At 55.6% G+C, this 19,789-nt stretch overlaps 2 protein-coding genes across 2 annotated transcripts; both read left to right on the forward strand.

Annotated features, from left to right (window-relative positions):
- The first annotated feature begins 68 nt into the window (after positions 1 to 68).
- On the forward strand, positions 69 to 7,743 carry PXMP4 (peroxisomal membrane protein 4). Its single transcript, XM_082065800.1, has 4 exons — positions 69 to 244; positions 642 to 704; positions 1,304 to 1,502; positions 2,448 to 7,743. The coding sequence occupies exons 1-4, from the start codon at positions 129 to 131 to the stop codon at positions 2,709 to 2,711; spliced, it is 642 nt and encodes a 213-aa protein (XP_081921926.1). The 5' UTR covers positions 69 to 128; the 3' UTR covers positions 2,712 to 7,743.
- Positions 7,744 to 10,972: 3,229 nt separating this feature from the next.
- E2F1 (E2F transcription factor 1) lies at positions 10,973 to 15,370 on the forward strand. Its single transcript, XM_082065540.1, has 7 exons — positions 10,973 to 11,261; positions 11,945 to 12,035; positions 12,609 to 12,828; positions 13,170 to 13,322; positions 13,439 to 13,553; positions 13,665 to 13,869; positions 14,111 to 15,370. The coding sequence occupies exons 1-7, from the start codon at positions 11,064 to 11,066 to the stop codon at positions 14,359 to 14,361; spliced, it is 1,233 nt and encodes a 410-aa protein (XP_081921666.1). The 5' UTR covers positions 10,973 to 11,063; the 3' UTR covers positions 14,362 to 15,370.
- Positions 15,371 to 19,789: the final 4,419 nt, after the last annotated feature.

Raw genomic sequence — 19,789 nt, forward strand, 5'->3', positions numbered from 1 at the left:
AGATGTGTAGCCTATTGGCCAAGAGCGCCGATAGACAGCCAAGAGAGCCTATGTGCGCGACGGGCGGGTCCCCGCGCCCGGAAGCGTGCCTGCTGCCGGCGGCGGCGGCCGGAGCAGCGGGCGATGCGATGGCCGGGAGCGGGGAAGCGCTCCGTGCGCTGCTCCGCGCCGCCAACGCGCTCCTGCAGCAGCGCCGGTACCGCGCCGCGCTCGCCGTGCTCAAGGGCTTCCGCAACGGGGCCGTGTGAGTGCCAGGGGGGGCGCGGGGCCCGGGAGGGGGAACGCGGACGGTGTCTCGGTTCTGCTCAGTCGCCCTGAGGCCGTGGCAAAGCCATCGTGTGCCCTCCTGTCCTGTGAGGAGCCTGGGGCTCTTGTGGTGCAGGTTCGGGAGAGGCGTTTCCACCTTCCTCACCAATAACCCGGTTGTAACGGGGCTTGGGGTCCCCTTTGGGCCTGGCTTGTTGGGGTGCGTGTTCTGTTAAGCCGTGGCGCCTGGTTTGCTGTGCTGCTGCTGCTGGGCTGACTTACTTTAAAGTAACATATAGTTACTTAAGCAGCATCTTCTATCTGTCAATAGAATATAAATACAATCACTTGGCAGCAAAATACAAAAAGTTTGAATTATCTGTTCCTTTTTGCAGTTATGGAGCAAAAATTCGTGCCCCACATGCCCTGGTGATGACGTTCCTGTTCAAGAGCGGAAGGTACAAACCCTGGTTCTGTATTTTTGTGTTGCTGCTTAGAACGTTTTCATTCAAACATTCAATTCTTTGTGTTTCCAGAGGGCTTAAAGAGCAGAAAAATGCGTGAGCTGTGGTTGTAGCCTGTTGTTCTGATGGTTACACGTATGCACACACATACACAAATGCTCAGGGGTCAGCCACTGTGCAGTGGTGATGAGAACCAGGGGAGAAATCAGCAGGAGCAAACAGCAGCGCGCTGCTCTGCATTCCAGTAAGGGAAGTCAAGCTATAGCCGAGCATGTTATGGCTTTCCCTGCTTATGCCGGAGGTTTGCACTTTGTCAAAAAGTAATGAAAAAATAATGAGGGGAAAAAAAAAAAAGGGTTCCTTGACTATTCGTAGAATTAGTCAAAAGCACGGCCCACAGCATAGGTAGAGCTTTTGAATATATTCTGATGGGTGAGCCAGAGGTGAAGGACTTGTCCTCCTTCACAAGCAGATGTTCTGTGGGATACCCGACCTACCAGTCTAACAGGCCAGAGGGGTGGTGTGTGCAGGCTGAGGGACTGCAGTGGTGTTGCCTTTTTGCTCTTCTCTTTTAATTGTCTGTTTCTTTTCAGTTTAAGAGAGAAGCTGAAATTGATTGCTCAGGCTACCTACACTCATTCCCGGAACTTGGCGTATTTTACGTTCATCTACAAGGGGTTGATGGCATTACAGTCCCGGCTACTGGGGGAAAAAAATCCATTTCATTCTTTCCTTGCAGCCTGTATTGGAGGTTGGCTGGTGTTTGGTGAGAACAATCCCATCAACAGCCAGGTAAATGTGTTTGTTGAAAGTTTCCTTGACAGAAATGCCAACAGATGGATGTTTGTGTGCCAGGAAAGTGGTTGGTATGGCCTGGCATGTTTCTGGTGGTTCTTATCATGTAGTGTTACTCTTTTATCATATTACTCTTTGCACAAGTTCTGGTTTTGGCTGCTCTGTATTCAAATCCTAGCGGTGGTCGTGTGCCTCTGTGAACGGTGTGTGCAGTTTGAGAGTGAAAAGCCCAGCTTTGCCCCCAGAGCTGCACTCACATCCTTTGGAAGGCGGGCGGGCAGCCACGCAATCCAGAGCCATTGGGTCACCCTCTGTCACCGGAGCTGGGGTGACTCCTGCACATGCCCCTCGCCTGCAGGGCCAAACCCTGCACCTCAAATGTGAGTGCAGAGCATGATCCGTTACTGAGCCAGACTTAACTGGTTAAACTGACAACAGCTGCTCAGGGCAGGTTTGGTTAACAGACACACATTAATCAGTAAATAAAACTCACAGATGCAGATTAATCAAAAGTGTTTCAATTACGCAGTGCCCTGCAAGAACACACCTCCTGTCTGGTTTTACTGTGTCTGCCCTACCGACTGTGTATCTGCTGGGCAGGTCGCTGTGACTGCTCTGTCAGCTGCTCTGGGACTCTTGTATCAGCAGCAGCATCTGAGGTGACAGTGACTGAGCAAAGACTTGTGCAACGGCAAAGATACATTGCATCTAGTGTAACTCGTTGATTACTAAATTAGATCACAGAAGAGAAGCAGAACTTCGAGGACATGGGGAAGACACAAACATCTCCAGTTATAAAGACTGTTTGATACATGAACCTACGGCCTGTTCAGTGTTAAGTGGAGTGAATTGTTTCCACCCCTCTTGCTTGCCTTGTAGCTTCTAAATCACTTTACCTGGACAGTATTCACCTAATGTTCTTTGCGTTTTCTCTTCACGCAGATCATTATGTACCTGCTCTCTCGTATCCTGTTTGCCTTGTCTCAGCTGGCAGTGAAGAAGGGCTGCATCCCACAGCCAAAGCAGGATCCCTTCCCGCTTGTGGCTGCTCTGGTATGGGGGACAGTTCTCTGGCTCTTTGAATATCACCGGGAAACTCTGCAGCCTTCTCTGCAGTCCTCCATGACCTACCTGTATGACGACAGCAATGTATGGCATGACATTTCTGATTTTCTCATTTATAACAAAAGGACAGACAGCAAGTAGGTGGTTCCTTGTAAAAGAACTTTGAGCGGGATGGCACCTTCCAGCAGCTAAGGGCAAAGATTATTCTGTTGCTCTTGACTGGTGATTTTTTTAAATTAACATCTATCAAGCACAGTCGCCTCCTGCAGACCGGCCAAAATATTTTAGTCAGTCTTCTCTTGGCTCTGTTTAAAGCAAGGAAATACCCCACAAACTTGTTGCAGTCCTCAGTGAGGGTAAAATGCCTTGGGAATCTTGAGTTAAAATAAGTTGTTTTGTTTTTTTTTTTTAAAGAGGCCTCGTTTTCTCTACAAGTATGCGTTTGCATTTTTTAAAGACACTAAATATACTCACAAAATGACAGCCTAACAGTGGGGAGTATGTCTAATCATGAAAAAAAATGTTCTGGGGATTGTCTGAATGCTCACAAGACAGAACCAGTTGTTGTGCTGCTGTGCTCACCGTGGTGCGATGGGAGCGAGGGACCTGCTCAGGTCTGAAAGCTGGGACATCATTTCTTGATTTCTGTGGATAACTGGAAATCTTGTTTAAACTATCACAAGGACAGCTGTGTGCTCCTAAAGAGAATTTCTCTGTGGTTTTCCCCTCAGGGAGACAATAAAATATATGAGGATAAAACTGTTAAGATAATCTGGTACAAGCCTGGTAAATCAGGCTCAGGAGGACTTATTTTTGCTTGGTATCTTTCATGCATTTGGGCTGAATCTGGCCGTCTGCGAAGTGCGCTAATTAATACTGTGTAATTATTTTAAACTTACTTGTAAAGTTTTTAAAAGCTGCTTGAACTAAATACCAAAAACAGTTACGCAACTTAAGCTCCTTTGAGAACAGGCTGAGGCGCGTTGCACGCCCTCGGATATCACACTGTCTGCTTTATACGGAGAAACAAGTAACACTTCTAACAAGCACTTTTATTTTGGTGGAAGATAAGCACACGGGTTTCTCTGGAGTCCGGAATCTGCCCTGGGCAGCAGTGCCGTGTGGCAGCTGTGATCAAACTGAACGCAGCTGTAGTTTGTGCAGCCTTGTTGCTGAGCCAGGTTGAGGCCACAGGTGAAAATACAAGTGAATCTTCCTCTTAAAAATACCCTGCAGAGCCCCAGGGATGGCGCAGCACACGCTTGGGCGGCAGATTGACTAGATGGTTGAGAAAGAACAAAAATTCCCTTAAAATAATAAAACAAGCTGTTAATAGTACAAAGCACTTAGACTATACCACGATTATAACACTATACCATTCACTTAATGATGTATATTAAAAATACATTAAAATAATCCCTGACACGGTGGTTTTATGTGGTGATTCACAGGAGAGTCACTAAGCACCCTGTGCTAACCATTCCCTTTTGTCTCAATCAGGACTATTTTATTTGTTCCTTTTATACCTCTCATTTCAAAAAGGTCAGTTCTCCCTGTTCCCATCCACTTGTCCATCCTGACCTGACCCTGTAGTTTCCTCATCCCCCTGATGCTGTTCTTCATCATCTTTTGCAGTCTCCATGCTCTGGGACTTTGTTGTATTTTATGGTAGGACTGAAACGGTACATGTAAGTTCAGGTAGCTTCTGAGTAGCAAAAAAAAATATCTCCGTTTCTTCTTAAATCATTCTTTCTTGTCCTCCTAAGCTCTTTTATTACTATTTTGCATCTTCTGAGTGCTGCTTTGCTCTTTATTTTTCCACTCTCTGTGTCAGCAAGAGGGAGAGTTAAATGTTCCCATCCCCCTGCACTGGTGCTGTGATGTTTGGGATTGAATTGCGTTCCGAGTGTCTCAGATGGAGTAGGAATAGAATCTTCTGGCTCTTGAACTGAATCTAATGCTGGATCTACCTGTGTTCGCAGTGAGATCTTGCAGCTGCCTTGTGCTTATTTCATGTAAATCTGTGATATATTTCTCTCTGGTGCCCACAACAACAGTTACCTGCAACTTTTAATGTCACCCTCTGTTATGGTCTGGACTGGCTACTTGAATTTGCACAGGAATCAGTAATTAATCAGACCCCAGGAAAGCTGTAGAAGTTTGGAATTGGTTTTGTTCCTTTGCAGTTAAATACTTCAGTGCAGATAAGCCTAAAGATTCACGTACAGAACAAATACTGAAGCTGCAGGTGAGGTCTGATTTCTTTATAAATACTGTGATTCTGTATTTGCAGCACTGCTGGGTATCTGAAGCAGCGTGAGTGCAGCACTCTGTTTTTATGTCAGAAGCCTCAATATTGTTCCAAATAGGAATGGTAACGTTCTGCTAATATTGCTGAATTCCTACAAGCTTCGATGGGATTTCAGAAAACCCTTCCAGAATCTCACAGCCATGGCTTGAGAACTTCTCCCTGGAACTACCAGACTTGCAAATCCCTGACTGTGTATAATTATTGTGGCAAAAGATGGTGAGGCTGGTTATGTGACCCGAGTGTCTATGAGAAGTTTTTGAGCTTTTTAATTTATAGCTGGCATTCCTTTCTCTGAAAAAGGCTTGTGATTTCCTTAGAGGCGAAATAATTTCCTTCTAATAGTTCCGCTGCTGCAACCATGTGGCTGCTTGTGAAGCGCTTCTCTGGCCGTGTGAAGGACAAGTGACCCATCCCGTCCTTTTTACGCTACCGTAGTGTGTTTGTCAGCAAAACCAAGCCAACAAATTTTTCGTATCAAGCCGGCAGCGGTGGCCATCAGTCGCCCTTGCTTCAAAATGCCCTTTTTCTCTTGGGAATCTATCGCCAACCTCACTTTCAAAGCCAATTGTGCCCGAGCATCAAACCATCTGTACTTGTGCTCCAGGAACCAGCTGCCGTCCCTGGAAGCCAAACCGCGGCAGGTCCCGGGCGCGGGTCCCGCGTTGCAGCCGTCGTCAGCCGGCGATGCGGACGGTTGGTTTTCCTGCTGCGCCGGGGCAGGACGTTAAGCTGCAAGTCACTTCTTTCCCCAGGGAAGTAATTGGAACAGTTTTTCAACGGCACCAGCCCGCACTGGTGTTCCTGTGACCAGATAGCTGGGGATGCGCCCCGTATGCTCCCGAGGTGTCGGAACAATGCGGGCGTGTAGTCAGGAAGTGAACTAGAAGTAATTTGTCTGAGTCAGACTTTTGGGATACATAAGTTCCACTCCCTGCCCTCCCCCAGTGCATTGTGTGAGGAATCGAGTCCTCTGTTTGTGCTCCTTTTTTATTAGCATTAAAACTAAAAGAAATAAAGAGACAGTTGGGAAGCCACCTGTGAATCGGCCAAATGCTGAAGAATCACAAAGAATTGCCATTTTCTCCCCCCAGCCCTGATGGGGTTTGAATTTCAAGATGAACATGGTTTTGTTTGTCTCCATCAACTTATTTTACTGTGTTATTTCTTCCCCAGCCCCTGTGAGATGCTGAGCGCCTCTAAAGAGGAGCAGCGTGTCACAACGCTTAGCTCAGTTTGTCAAAAATGAGGCTTTCTGGATAAAATCAAGGTGTTCATTTTAAAATGATGCTTCTCCTTTGGACTTTAAGCCTCTTTTAGAGGCAGTTTTAAAGGTTAATGAATCAAACTGATCAAAAGTGTTCAGCAAGCCTTCAGTAGCAGACTGACTATACTGAGCTATTAATCATTTATTTTGTGAAGGAACAAAGCCAACGCGGGGTTATTTACTGCCGCTGCATGCTGCCCTGGCATACCCACTGTGCTTCCCTGCTCTTTGGAGGACAGCTTGTGAGCTTGTGTGCTGCTCTCAGCATCGCTGAGGAACCGTTTCCGGGACAGTTACATTATTTAACAAAGGTGAAAATTCAATGGGTGCGTGACATTTGGTTTAGGTGAGGTTTTCTGTGCTGTGTTTGATCCTTTCAGTTAAGGGGAGGATGTTTCTGAAAGAAAAAGCTTGTGCTTGTCTAATTAGCACCACGGAGAAGTGTTCTTGGGAGTTGTGGCTGCTGTAAGGTGCAAACCTGTGTTCGCAGTGTGACAATGTCCTTTGTCCCTGTCGCCATCCCTGTGTCTGGGCAATAACCACAGACAGCGGGATCGGGGGAGAGGCTGCAGAAGAGCTTTGGTGTTGCTGCTACGCGGCTTTCTTGCCCTGGTAGAGTAGTTCAAGCTCTGCTTTAAACCGAGTTGAGCGGCGGCAGAAGCGTGGGGATGGTCTCTGGCTGTTGACAGGGACCAAAGCGGGGTGTCCTTGGGGACCCCTGTGACAGCAGAGGGTCCTGGGAGCCGCTGTGGGTGGCTGGTGCTGGTGGAGTGACCAGAGTCCCGTGCGGATCCTCTCACCGGGAGAAACTGCTGTGACCCAAACCCATTTTCACTGCATCAGCACAAACACGACCTTTGGATAATCACCCGAGCCACACGCGGTTCCCTTTGTGTTTGTTTTCCAGGACCGTGGCAACCTGAGCAGAATGGGTTGGGTCTGCTGCTGCTGGTTTTGAAATCCAGCAGATAAGGGAGGAGAGAAAATAAGGCCTAATGTTCCGCAGCATAATGTCTGTCTGCTGCTGTTAATATTTTAGAGGTGCTAATCTTGAATTTTCAAATTGTGTGTTCATACGAGATTGTTGGAGGACATAACTTTTCTTCTCCACTTCAAAGAATTTTCATCTGTCTCATTTCCGTATGGGACCAATGATGAGGAGGGGGAAAAATAACTTAAATGCTCTATAACACAAGTGGCATTACCTCTGCTTTTGGTATATATTTTGTTTTCAGGATTGCTGTGTAATCCAGGCTCTGATTTGCTGACAGCACAGAATAAAGCTAAGAACATAAACTCAGGTAACTTGTAATTACACTGATCAGAATGCTTGTAGAGATATATCTCAGTTTTTGGTTTTAAAATGTGCAAAAGAGGGGACGGTGGGTTGTTGAAGTAGCTCTGTCCACTATGAATTTAGTTCTTGGACAGTCGGTGTAGTACATCGACCTAAGGCTTTGTGCCGGACTAATTTTTAGATTATTTCTGTATAATCTCTTTTTGAATATCACAATGCTGTGCTTTCTATAATAATAAAAAAACTAATTGTCTTTTTATTGTCATCATTATTAAGCTAAAATATATGAAGTAATGCTCAATTATTGCATGTTACTAGTCATGTATGTAGAGAAATTGTGCAGAGAGTGCATTTTTGGCATCGGTTGTGCTTGTAGGCAATAGCCAGTGCTGCTCGGACCGCGCCAGCCGCTGTAACTAGGGCAGCCCTGGCTGCAGAGCCAAATGGGGGGCACTGCCATCCTGGTGTTTCTTTCGAAGCGTGAACTTTCCTGTGCTGTGGCACTGTTTGGATGGCTTAGCACGGCCAGATCTTCAGATCGACTGAGTCCAACCGGCGCTAGACCGGTTCTTACACATACGAACTGGACACACTCAAACGTGGTGTCAGCAGGAGGGAGCACGACCAGCTCCTGCGCTGCAGCTGGCAAAGAGTCCGTCTGTCCCACGGGGTGTTCCTGGGTGACATGGTGACAGGACAGACTGCTCCTCGGTGCCTTGCGGTCTGCCAGGAGCGCAGGTGAGTGGTTGCAGAGAGAAGTCAGCTCTGTTGGTGGCTGCCAGAGCAGGGCACAGGTACAAGGCGCTGGACACCACTCCGAGCCTGCTTCACCTAAACAGAATAAGGACATACACAAATGGGCAAGGACAGTAAGTGTGCTTCTGGGACACCTCTGGTAAGGCTAACAGAGCGTAGGGATGCAGGTTTGCATCTGCCGGCTCTCCTCTGGTCTGCTCCTGCTGCCACGAGATGATTTTGGAGCGTAGATACCAGCTCCAACTGCAGCCCCGCTCTGCACTCTTCCTTCAGCGCTGGGAACAGCAGACGCCCCTCGGCCTGAGCCTGTCCCGATGTGCCAAAACCCACCCAAACTGAGTGATGGCTGCTGGGTAAATCCAGCCGGGGTACAAAGTGTGTCAATCGCCATCCTGATCCTCTCCTGACCAAGTGGGGCCGTGGAGACAGGGCTTTATCTTCGTGCAGCACCCGCCGGACAGCTAATCATGGGAGCGTGCCTGCACTCCTCAGCAGGGCTGGCAAGGCCGGGACAGGGCCGCAGCTGTGCAGGAGACGGGATTCATCTGCTTTCCCTCATATGCATGCAAGAAAAGCCACTGCCCTTCCTTTTCCCACCAGCATTTGCCTTTCATTTGTCTCCGCAACAGCCCTTTTTCAGCGCTGCCAGCACTAAAGCCTTGGAGAAGTTGCAGTGCAGCCAGGCAGCTCGGGGGAGAGGCGGGCAGAGCACAGTCCGCTCCCCCCGAATAAGCTCCCGCATGAATTAGGGGGAGAAAGAAAGAGGAAAAAAAAGCCTTTGTGAGCAGAGCGGCAGCAGCTGGTGCAGCAGCTGTGTCCCAAACCCTGCGTCACCCCAGGAAGCGCCCGGCCGGGGCTCCCGGGGAGGAGGAGAGCGCTGCCAGCCCTTGGCTCCCACTTGGCATTGGGGGTTGCGTTTTTCCCCCCTTCCCAGATGGAAGAAACATTAACTGTGTGCAAACATCTGGTCTAACTGTTGCTTATGCTTCACAGTACTGATGTTATTGCAGTGCAAGGGCTCCGGAGAGCGGCCCCTTGAATACTGGAAGGGCCAAGCGTTAATTAACTGTATTAATTTCCTTTAAGCAAGGCAGCATTTCTATTTGCTCTTTGTTGATGAAGAAATGAGGCACGAAGAGGTGATACAATTGGTCACGGATACGCGATATGTTACTAGTGTATTTAAGGATGTAGGAATCCAGGGAAATCATGGTGCTACTCTATGCTGGGGAACTGCAGCCACTGCCAAAGTATCTGGCTTTAAATCCCTTAAAGTCTGAAACCTGTTAGGCCAGCACAGAAGCGCTGCATGTCAGGATCTGCTCCGTGGCAGAGGAGTTAACTCATCGCTGTGAATGCCTCCTGCATCCCACGCACCGCTGGAAACAACACCCCGTCTCCTGCATCCCAGGCAGGTGGGGATTGGCCATGGAGCCGGAGCCAGCGCTGGCCCACAGCCCTGCCTGGCAGTGCCCAGGGGTTGGGGCCCTTGAGGATGTGTGGGGCAGCTTGTGGGGGGCACAGAGAGGTTAAACCCCGGGGCCAAGACCCACATTTTGCCCATGAACTTGAACATCTGTGTGCATCAAGAATAGCATGGCCAGCAGGCCCAGGGCAGTGGCTGCTCCCCTTGACTGGCCGCTGGGGAGGCCAAACCTCAAATCCTGGGGTCAGTTTTGGGCCCCTCACACCAAGAAAGGCCCTGAGATGCTGGAGCGAATTGAGAGAAGGGAACGGAGCTGGTGAGGGGCTGGAGCACAAGTGTGATGGGAGCGGCTGAGGGACCTGGGGGTTCAGCTGGAGCTGAGGGGAGACCTTCTGATCTCTGAACTGCCTGAAAGGAGCTTGGAGCCAGGGGGGTCGGGCTCTGCTCCCCAGGAACAAGCGCCAGGAGCAGAGGAAACGCCAGGAGTGGTTGAGGTTGGATCTGGGGAACAATTTCTTCCCTACAGGGCTGTGGGGCATTGGAACAGGCTGCCCAGGGCAGTGCTGGAGTCACCATCCCTGGAGGGGTTGAACAGACGTGAAGATGAGGTTCTTAGGGACATGGTTTAGTGACCATGTTGGGTTAATGGTTGGACTCGATTTTCTTTAGGGTCTTTTCCAACCAAAATGATTCTATGATTCTGTGATCTCTGGGAAAGGCCGAGTCTTTAAATGCAGGGTTGCTTTATTAGAAGGATGTATATATATTTTTTTCCTTTTTAAATTTACCCTCTCATGCAGCAGCCGGGTTATCAGCGCCCTGCACGCAGGAGATGCTGATGGGGGGAGCTGTCTGTGCCGTGTCTCGTGGGTGGATTATCATCCGCGGTGGGGCCACTCCCGGCTCTGCCTGCCGTCCCCTCTCGGGGGGCGGCGGCGGTGGCAGAGCGGGGGGGGACAGCGGCGGCCCCCCACCTCTCTGCCACCGCCGCCGCCCACCCCGTCTCGCCGCGCCCCGCCCCGCTCCGCTCCGCACCTACGCGGCGCCCCCGCCGCGTCCCCGACCCGCCCCCCGATTGGCCCCCTTACCTTCGTGCGGCGCCGCCGATTGGCTGCCTGTCAGCGCGTCCGGCGCGGCCACCCGCCACCAATAGGCGGGCGGCACCGCCCGTCTCTCCGGCGGTGCTGACCAATAGAATAGCTCTCCCCCTGAACGCGGCGGCAGGCACAGCCAATGGGCGGGCGGCGGGGAGGCTCGCGCCGCTTTCGCGGCAAAAAGGATTTGGCGCGCAAAGGCGCGCGCGGGGCTGGCGCGCCGAACAATACGGCGGCGGGCGCGGAGCCGAGCGGAGCGGAGCGGCCCCGCTCCCCGGCATGGGCCGCGCCCCTGCCCGCGCCCTGCCCGCCGCGCCGCCCGCCGCCCCGGCGGCCATGTGAGCCATGGCGGCGGCGGCGGGTGGCGCGGCGGGGCTGGCGGCGCTGCTGGGCAGCGCCTCCCCGCACCTCCTCATCGTCTCCGCCGCTGAGGAGCCCGCGGGCGGCGACGGCCACCCCGACACCGACCTCCTGCTCTTCGCCACGCCGCAGCCCGCCTGTCCCGGCGCCGCGCCCAGACGGCCCGCGCTGGGCCGCCCGCCGGTAACCCCCGGGACAGGGACGGGGAGGGGGCGGTGCGGGGGCGGGGGCTGCGGAGCTCGGGACCCTGCGGGTTCCGGCGGGGCCGTGCAATGTACGGGGCCGTGCGATACTGGGCGGCATCCAACCGGGTTATATACCGTGCCGTGCAATACTGGGCCGCATCTAGCCGGGCTATATACCGTGCTAGAAAGTGCTGTGCCAGGCCGTGCTGTTCTGCTCCGTGCTCTACTCCGTGCTGTGCCGTGACACAACCTGCTGTACCCTGCTAGGCTGTGCCATGCCATGCTCTATACCCTGCCCAGCTGTGCCGTTCCATACCGTGCGGTGCCACGCAGCCGACACCTGCCGGGCGCGGCCCTTCCCCAGCTGCTGCTCCGGAAGCCGCACGCCCGGGCGCTGGGCCGCGCTTTGCCTCCCCCTTCGGAGGCCAACGCCTGCTTTGGGGTGCTTCCCGCAGCCTGGTGGGGCCCCCCGTGGCGGAGTCAGCCCCGGTGTCCCTGCTGGTGTGTGTGGCAGCTGCTCCTGTCAACTGAGCCCTGCCGGGAGCAGGGGCTTCTGTACCCTGCAGTGCCCCTGGGGGAATCCCTCGGGGGTCCCTGACAGCCACCCTCCGTGTCTAGCACTGGGGGGGCAGTGGGGCCATGGCAGTGGCTGTTCTCTATGATGAGCCCTATCCCTTGCAGGTGAAGAGGAAGCTGAACTTGGAGACGGATCACCAGTACATAGCGGAGAGCCTGCCAGTGGGCCGGGGCAGGTCCAGGAACCCCGCTAAAGGTACCAGCCCTGCTCCCCCTGACCCCCCAAGCTGGCCCAGCCCAGAGCGGTGGGCTCAGCCGCCCCATTCTGTTGCCCACGGCCTGAGCTGCGCCTCTGGGCTCATCCCTGGCTGCTTCTCCCCACCCCTTCACATCAGTTTGGAAAGGCTGTTCCTGGGGCCAGACTGTTTCTGTCCCATGCTGCTGTCCCCTGGGCTGGTGGCACAGTTGTCCTGCCCATGTGCTGGGCACCACACCAGCTCTGTCCTTTCCTGTGGGTTGTTGGTGCAGCGTCCTAGGTGGACTCACCTGGACCCTCCATCATCTCCCCTCAATACCTGCCTGATGCCTCGGTGTCACAACCAAGCTTGTGGCCATGACTGAGCAGGAGTATTGGAGCCTGTGCTGGGCTGCAGGATCCTTCCCACAGAGGACATGGGGAGCTCACCCTGTTGCCCTGGGAAAGCAGATGGGTTTTGTGATGATAGTCCTGGCCTCTCATCCATGAACCACCTGTGAGCTTGTGGGGGGTGTTATGGGACCTCTCAGCTCCAGCGCTGGCTAAATCATGGTTGTCCTTGGTGGCTGGCAGGTGCCAAGTCTCCTGGGGAGAAGTCCCGCTATGAAACCTCGCTGAACCTCACCACCAAGCGCTTCCTGGAGCTGCTGAGCCAGTCTCCCGACGGCGTGGTGGACCTCAACTGGGCGGCAGAAGTTCTGAAGGTGCAGAAGAGGCGCATCTACGACATCACCAATGTCCTGGAGGGCATCCAGCTTATTACCAAGAAGTCCAAGAACAACATCCAGTGGCTGTATGTCCCTTGCCTGGGCTTGTGGGGGTGTAGCTGGCTGTCTCCTGGCATGGGGTGGTCCCCTGGGCCAGGCTTAGGGTGGAGCAGGGTCTTGCTGGGATGAAGAAGATCAGAGCGGTGTCACCAGAGTATCTGCTTGGGGTTGAGTGGTGGCTTCCCATTCATGTGGTCCTGCGTCCAAGCTCAGGGAGGGAACACCAGGCCTGTGCCCTACTGGGAAATCCCCACAAGGCTGATTCCCTGGGTATGGGGTGGGATTAAGCCTGGCCCAGGTGGGGGCAGTCATGGTGTGGGGCAGGGGGAGCCGTGGGGTTTGGCTCCTGACGGCCGCGCTCTCCCAGGGGCAGCCAGGCCACTGTGGGAGCCCCCAGCCGGCACCGGCTGCTGGACAAGGAGCTGCGGGAGCTGCAGGCGGCTGAGCGGCAGCTGGACGACCTCATCCAGATGTGCATGGTGCAGCTGCGCCTGCTCACCGAGGACCCCGCCAACCAGCAATATCCTTCGGTGCGGGGCTGAAATGGGGCTGCCTGGGTGGGGGGACATGGTCAAGCCCTGTGGTGAGCCTGGCTGGGTAAAAGCATTCTCGTGTCTGCTCCTTGACCCGTCACACTGCAGCCTACGTGACCTGCCAGGATCTCCGCAGCATTGTGGACCCTTCAGAGCAAATGGTGATGGTTATCAAAGCTCCTCCAGAGACCCAGCTGCAGGTCTCAGACCCAGCGGAGGTGAGTTGGATCCACCTTCTGCTCCCCATGTCTGCACAGCCCTCAGCAAAGCCCAGTCCATGCTCCTCGAGCATCCTTGTGCCTCATCTCATTCCTCTCCCCTTTCCCCAGGCTTTCCAGGTCTCCGTGCGAAGCACTCAGGGCCCCATCGATGTCTTCCTCTGCCCCGAGGACAGCTCGGGGGTCTGTAGCCCAGTCAAGAGCCCCTTTAAAGCCCCCTTAGAGGAGTCGTCTCCCAGCCGTCCGCAGCCCAGAGCCTCCCCGCTCCTGCATCCCGCCCAGGACGTGAACATCCCGCTGCTGCCCGCAGAGCAAGGTGGGCAGCCAGGGCTGGGGACAGGAGGGACCTGGGGGCCAGAGGGACCTGGGGACAGGGGTGCTGGCACGGTGTTACAGGGGCTATTGCTGGTTTTGCAGCTGTGAGCCCCTCTGCCATTGGCACGAGCGAGGAGCTGGAGTGATGCTCGGTCACCTCAGCAAGGCAGAAAGGCAGAAACTGGTTTTTGAGGGGTTTTTGTAAGTATGATGGGATTTACGGCTGCTTCCCATCCCCACAGAGACGCTGCTGGCGGGGACGAGCGGGCTGCCCGGCAAGTGCCCGGCGGAGGAGGCGAGCCTGTCGCCGCTGGCCTCCATGGACGCCCTCCTGGACCAGAGCAGGGAGGATTTTTCGGGTTTCTTGGCGGATGAGTTCATCAACCTGTCTCCGCCGCAGACGCAGGATTACCACTTCGGCCTGGAGGAGGGCGAGGGCATCAGCGAGCTCTTTGACTGTGACTTTGGGGACTTCACGCCCTTGGACTTCTGAGGCTCTGCCCAGTGCCCGCCGGGGGCTGCCAGGCGCGGGGCCCCTGGGCAGGCAGCCCCTCCGGCTGCAGCGCCGCAGATCCTCTCCCGTCCCTTTTTGCAATATTTTCTTCTTACCCTGCAGCCCCCGAGCCCGGGGGGCACGGCAGCACCCATGGCTCCAGCCCTGCCAGGGGGTGCCAGACTGGGGGTCCCATTTCAGGGGACCCCCCTGCATAGGGCCCTGATCTTGGGGGGGCTGCTTAGGGCAGAGCCACTGTCCCCCCGCCAGGTGCCCGTTACAGAGCTTTAAGCAGTCCTTTGTATAGGTTTGATTAATTTATTATTGTCCCCTGGGGACAGCGTTTAATTTCTCGGGGGGATTGGGGGGGGCTGTGCAGCAGAGTGGGGGTGCCAAGAGGTTTTGTCATGCTGGGAAAGGGGTGACGGAGATGTGGGGGGTGCTGGGTGGGGGCTGTCCAACCCCCCGAGTGTGGGGGCTGCCTGCAGCCCAGCTGAGCGTGGGTATTTATTTATTATTTATGGTGCGTGGGAGCTCTCCCGGGACACGGAGGGGCAGGAGGGAGCGGGGGGATGATGCTGGTGGGGGGGCAAACACAGAAGGTCCTGCTGGGGGCTCACCAGCACATCCCAGCTTTGCTCACAGCCGAACTGGGGCTGCTGGCGAAGCCGCCGTGGTGGCAAGTGGCTGCGGGAGGGGGAAAGGGCTGGTGGCCCCAGGCCCATGTGCGTGTTCCCTCGGGGTGGGGGGCACGCAGGGGTGTCCCAGGGGGCACATCTCTGCAGGTGAGGACCCAACGCTGTCCCCAGGCTTTTCTTCCCCTCCCCGCGCGGCCGCTCAGCCTTTCGGCCCCATCTCCCCTTGTCTGGCCCGCGGGGGCTGGGAGAGGCACAGGGGAGGAGAGGGGGGTCCCAGGGCCAGGCTGGGGACACACTTTCACTTTTACTGCCTTTTAACAAGCTTGTGTTCCTCTGAGCTTCATGTTTAATAAAGATTTCTACTGATCCCAGTCTCTTGTGCAGGGCTGCACTTGGATGGCTGTGGTGGTTTGGACACAACCCAAGAAATCAAGGGGTCTGGGGGTATTTTGCGGTGGTTTTGTTTCATTTTTCTTTTCCTTTTTGAACTTGAACTGCACGACAGGGCCGTCACTGCCGGGGGCTGCGGGAAGCACTTCGGTCCCCTTGGTTTGTTCTGTGTTTGTGTTTGCAGCTCCTCTCGCGCCCCGGTTTTGGGGCAGTGTTTGGGGGGGGTGTCAGTGGCTCCAGCGGAGGAGGTTGATGGAAACATGGGGCTGATGTGAAAGCAGTTTGTGCCCCTGCAGCAGCAGCTGATGGCCCAAAGCTCAAGGTCCCCACGTCCCTGCGCACTCGGGCTGAGCTGGCTGCGAGTGGCAGCTCTGCCCCTGGGTGCCACACATGCTGCAGCACCCTGTCCCCTTCCTGGGGACCTTGGGGACCGCCCAGCAGGCAGGAGCAGGCCGGGGTGGCCATGGCCCCCACCCCGGTGGCAGGCGGGACGTGCCACTTCCTTCCCGTCTCTGCGCCCTCACCTCCTCCTCCTGCCTGTTTCTCCTTTGAGCAGTTTGATAAGTATTTTGTCCTCCCCTGTGCTGTGTGAGGTCCCCTCGCTCCCTCACAGGCGATGGGACCCCTGGTTCAGGCTGGGCTGCGGCAGGTGCTGGGGTGACACAGCGATGCTGTCACCACTGCCCAGCATCCCTCCTGCCCCCACCCTCACATCTCCAGCCCCAAGCCCAGTCCCAGCTCCTCTTGCTGCCACGGGGCTGTTCTTGCTGAGGGACACGCGGACAGCAGCGTGCTGGTGTCCCTGAGTGGGGGTGACAAAGCAGCACAGCTCAGCCCCATCCATGGTGGCAGCTCCACTCTCAGTCCCCATTGTCACCCCTCAGAGCCTCTTGCTGTGCTCTCTTTTTTGGGGGGAAAAATATAAGGAAGGGGTGCCAGAGGAGCTGTGCGCCACAGGGCGTGAAGCCGGGTGGTGCGGAGGGCGCAGGTCCCAGGGCTGGTGCCTCCCCAGGGGTGCGGGGCTGGAGCAGGAGCTGTCACCCTGCGGTGTATTCGAGGAGTGGCCGAGGGGACAGAGCAGTGATGGTGGCTGGACAAAGGTCCCTACAGCCACCTGGGACCGGCAGAGCTCCCTGGGGAGCAGGGGACGTGTCATGCTGTCCCCAAACCCCGCGGCCAGGAGGGTGATGGCACACACAGCCTGTCCCTGTGCTTGAGTGGGATGAGCTGTTGGCTCCTTGTCACACTGCCACCCTATCGACTGGGGCTTTTTCAGGCAATTAAACTGAAAGAGCTCTCCCGCTGCCCCATCCTGCCCAGTCCCTGCCCCCCAGGAGAACCAGGCGGGTGGGCATGGTCCCCTGTCCCCTCCCTGCTGCATCCCTCTTTACAAGGTCGTTGTTTGTCACCTGAGGTGACCGAGGTACTGAAGCTTTTATGATTTCCCGTGGGGCTCCCAGCCCAGCCATATGCCAACGCATCCTCATCCCTGCGGTTAGCAAGACCTGGCCCTCCTCCTTTTCCCCTTTTAATCTCATTTTTGCGGAGGGTCGTGGTGATCTGCAAGGCTGCCCGAAGGGTGAGACCCCAGCAAGGGGAAGGTGGCCCCGGCTTCCACAGGAGCCTGGGGGTGCAGGGAGAGGGGAGGGGACCCAGCCCAGCACCCTGAGCTCTGTGAGGCTGTTCCTGCGAGTGAGCCAGCCCGCAGCAGCACAGCTTTTCCCTTTCCCCTGGTGAAGGTGAACCGCTCTGATGGCATCCACTGTCATATTCCCTTAATAGGGAACCTCATGGGAGGATGAGCCCTTGGGACTCCCGGTCCCAGGAAAGGACCATGTCCCCCACTGCGGCAGCACAGCCCATCTCTGGGGGGAACGCGTTGGTGGCTCCACGTGAGCCAGAGCACCACAAAAATAACTGCTCAGCCTCCCAGGGATGATTCATGATGCAGCTGAGGGGCTTCCCTCCTGCTATTTTGAATCACTGGAGAAAGAGATGGTTGCTCGTGTAGAGGCTCTTGTTTCTGAAGGCCACGCAGCAGCTTTGGGAAGCGACCTCGAGCGCTGCTCGGTTTTATGAGCTATCTGTATTGTGGGTGCTTTTCTTCAGCAGGCAAAGTGGACACAGCACGGGAGATGGGTGCCCTGCAGGTCCTCAGCTCCTGTTTGCTCCCATCTCCCTGTCCCCAGCAGGGACCTTGAAGGGACTGTACGGCCCTGGGGGTGCCCAGTGTCACCGGGTTGCGGTGGCAGCCCCATTGGCACCAGCAAACACCGCAGCAGGCAGGCAGGTGTCTGTGGGCTGAGCTGTGCCTGATGGGGACATGGTGCTGAGCCCATGCTTTGGGGGTCCCCTGTCCCTATGCTGTGAGGTTTGGGCTCAGAGGAGTCAGTGGAGCCCAACGGGACAGGCTGCCAGTGGCCAGGGAGCAGCATTATGTGCTGACACAGCGTCAAGTTTGGCAGAATTTATACCATTGATCTAATGTCCCTTCTTGGAGGGTCAGAGCAGGTTTTGGGGGCTCCATAGGGCCCCATAGTATAATACATCTGCCCTGGGGTGCTGTGTCACCATCAGCACTGCTGCCTGCTTCTGCATCCTGCCCCACAGTACTGCCACGTCCAAAAACCACTCTTGTTTCTTCCAAAAGCAAGTAACACAGGGAGGTGAGGTGCAGCAGCGTTGGTTCACGAGATGTCAGTAAGCCGGTGCTTTGTTTAATTCCTGCACGGTTGTTGTCCTGTGCACCTGTGACCTGGGGAGCAGAGCTGAGCTGGCATCCCCTTGATGTCCCCCTTCCCTGCTGGTGGCTGCTGGGGCACATGGAAGGAGCTGGGGACACCCACTGCCTCCTGCTACTGGCAGAACTTTTGCCCTGGACTTGCCCCTCAACATTTTCCAGCTGCTCCTTCCCACGCTGAAACTCATCTTGATCTTGAGGAGCCCCGACAGGGACCGAGTGTGGATTTGAGCCACATGGGAGTGTGGAAAGGCCCCCCTGGGGCTTTGCTGTGACCCACAGCAGAGTCCGGCCATCACCCAAGCCCTGTCCCGTGTCCCTTGGCAGGGTGATCCTCTGTCCCCGCTGCCGTAGGGCCTCCCATGCTCGTTTCTCTGCTACCTCTCTCCTCTTTAGTTTGATTTGACGACGGCCATCAACAGCTCCAGCTCTTGGATGCCTTTGTGCCTCCCGGGGACAGCCCAGTGCTGTGTGCCCTGGGTGCACACGCTCCCCGGAGCCCTTGGGCCGCCCCAGCAGGTCCCAGCTGTGCTTTTTCTGCCTCTTTTCCCTTGCATGCACCCAGAGCAGCCGGGAGATGGTAAAAATAACCACGATGCATCATTGCAGCCGCTGCAGGCTCCCCGGGGGAGGAGGAGAGCGGGCGAACCACACACGCTGCACCTCAGTCACGTTGGGCTCAGGACGCGTCTCAGTTTTGAGAGCTGGCTTAAGAGAAGCCGAGCTCAGCAAAACGGCTCGGCCTTGAGACATCCCGTGGAGGGAGAGGTGGTGCAGATGGAGGCAAACCTGGTGGGGATCTTGCAGTGGCACCCCCTTTTTCCTAAGTGAAATCCCTGGATACTCTGAAAGGGATGGGGAGAAGTCCAGCACCCCAAGAAGTCACCGCACTGCATGTACTCTGGGAGTGTTGTGAAGCTCTGTGTGGGCACAGCTTTATCGAGTTTCTTTATCTAATTATCTGTCGATTGTTTGTGAAAACCTTTGAGGACAAGCTGCGGTACGGACACGCGTGTCTGTCCTGAACCTCTCTGTGTGCACGGGCTCCGGGTGCCTGTGCCAGGCGGGAACGAAGGCAGCTCCTGCCTCCTCCTCCTCCTCAGCCAGCTTGTTCCCCAGCCTTGCAGCCCCCTGCTTGGGGTGGGAAGGGGGTTTTAGATCTGCTCGAGGTATTGGGGACCAAGTGCCTCATGCTCAGTGCGCTGCATGGGGGGAGACGCAGAACTGAGCACCGACTGCCCAGCGCTGTGGGCACAGAGGAGCTGCCACCACTAGAAAGTCATTTGAGACTGACCTGGGGGTCAGTGCGACCACCCATGGGCAAACTCGGGCTACCCTAGGGCCAGCTGGCTACCAGGGCTACGGTGAGGCCAATGGTGGCCATACTGGGACCACCTATGGCCAGACTGGGACTGACTGGGGCAACCAGGACTACTGTGGGGCTAACAGTGACCATACTGGGACCACCCGTGGCCAAACTGGGATCAACCGGGGCCACAGCGGGTCCACAGGATCAAACCGGGATCAGCCCACGGCCACAGCACCGGGTGGCGACCACAGCCCAGCCCCGCGTTCCTCGCCGCCCCGCCCCTCGCCCCTCCGCCAGTCACAGGCGCGGTCGCAGGTGCCAATCAACATCCGCGACCAACCGGATGGCCGC

This window comes from Streptopelia decaocto (genome assembly GCF_964273445.1).
Source record: "Streptopelia decaocto genome assembly, chromosome: 14".
Classification (NCBI taxonomy): domain Eukaryota; kingdom Metazoa; phylum Chordata; class Aves; order Columbiformes; family Columbidae; genus Streptopelia; species Streptopelia decaocto.

Bases quoted from the DNA above. Each gene is read 5' to 3' on its own strand.
- PXMP4 (XM_082065800.1), top strand. From the start codon at position 129: ATGGCCGGGAGCGGGGAAGCGCTCCGTGCGCTGCTCCGCGCCGCCAAC. The intron at 245-641 runs GTGAGTGCCAGG...TCCTTTTTGCAG, and splicing joins GGCTTCCGCAACGGGGCCGT to TTATGGAGCAAAAATTCGTG. The intron at 1,503-2,447 runs GTAAATGTGTTT...CTCTTCACGCAG, and splicing joins ACAATCCCATCAACAGCCAG to ATCATTATGTACCTGCTCTC.
- E2F1 (XM_082065540.1), top strand. From the start codon at position 11,064: ATGGCGGCGGCGGCGGGTGGCGCGGCGGGGCTGGCGGCGCTGCTGGGC. The intron at 12,829-13,169 runs GTATGTCCCTTG...GCGCTCTCCCAG, and splicing joins AAGAACAACATCCAGTGGCT to GGGCAGCCAGGCCACTGTGG. The intron at 13,870-14,110 runs GTGGGCAGCCAG...CCATCCCCACAG, and splicing joins GCTGCTGCCCGCAGAGCAAG to AGACGCTGCTGGCGGGGACG.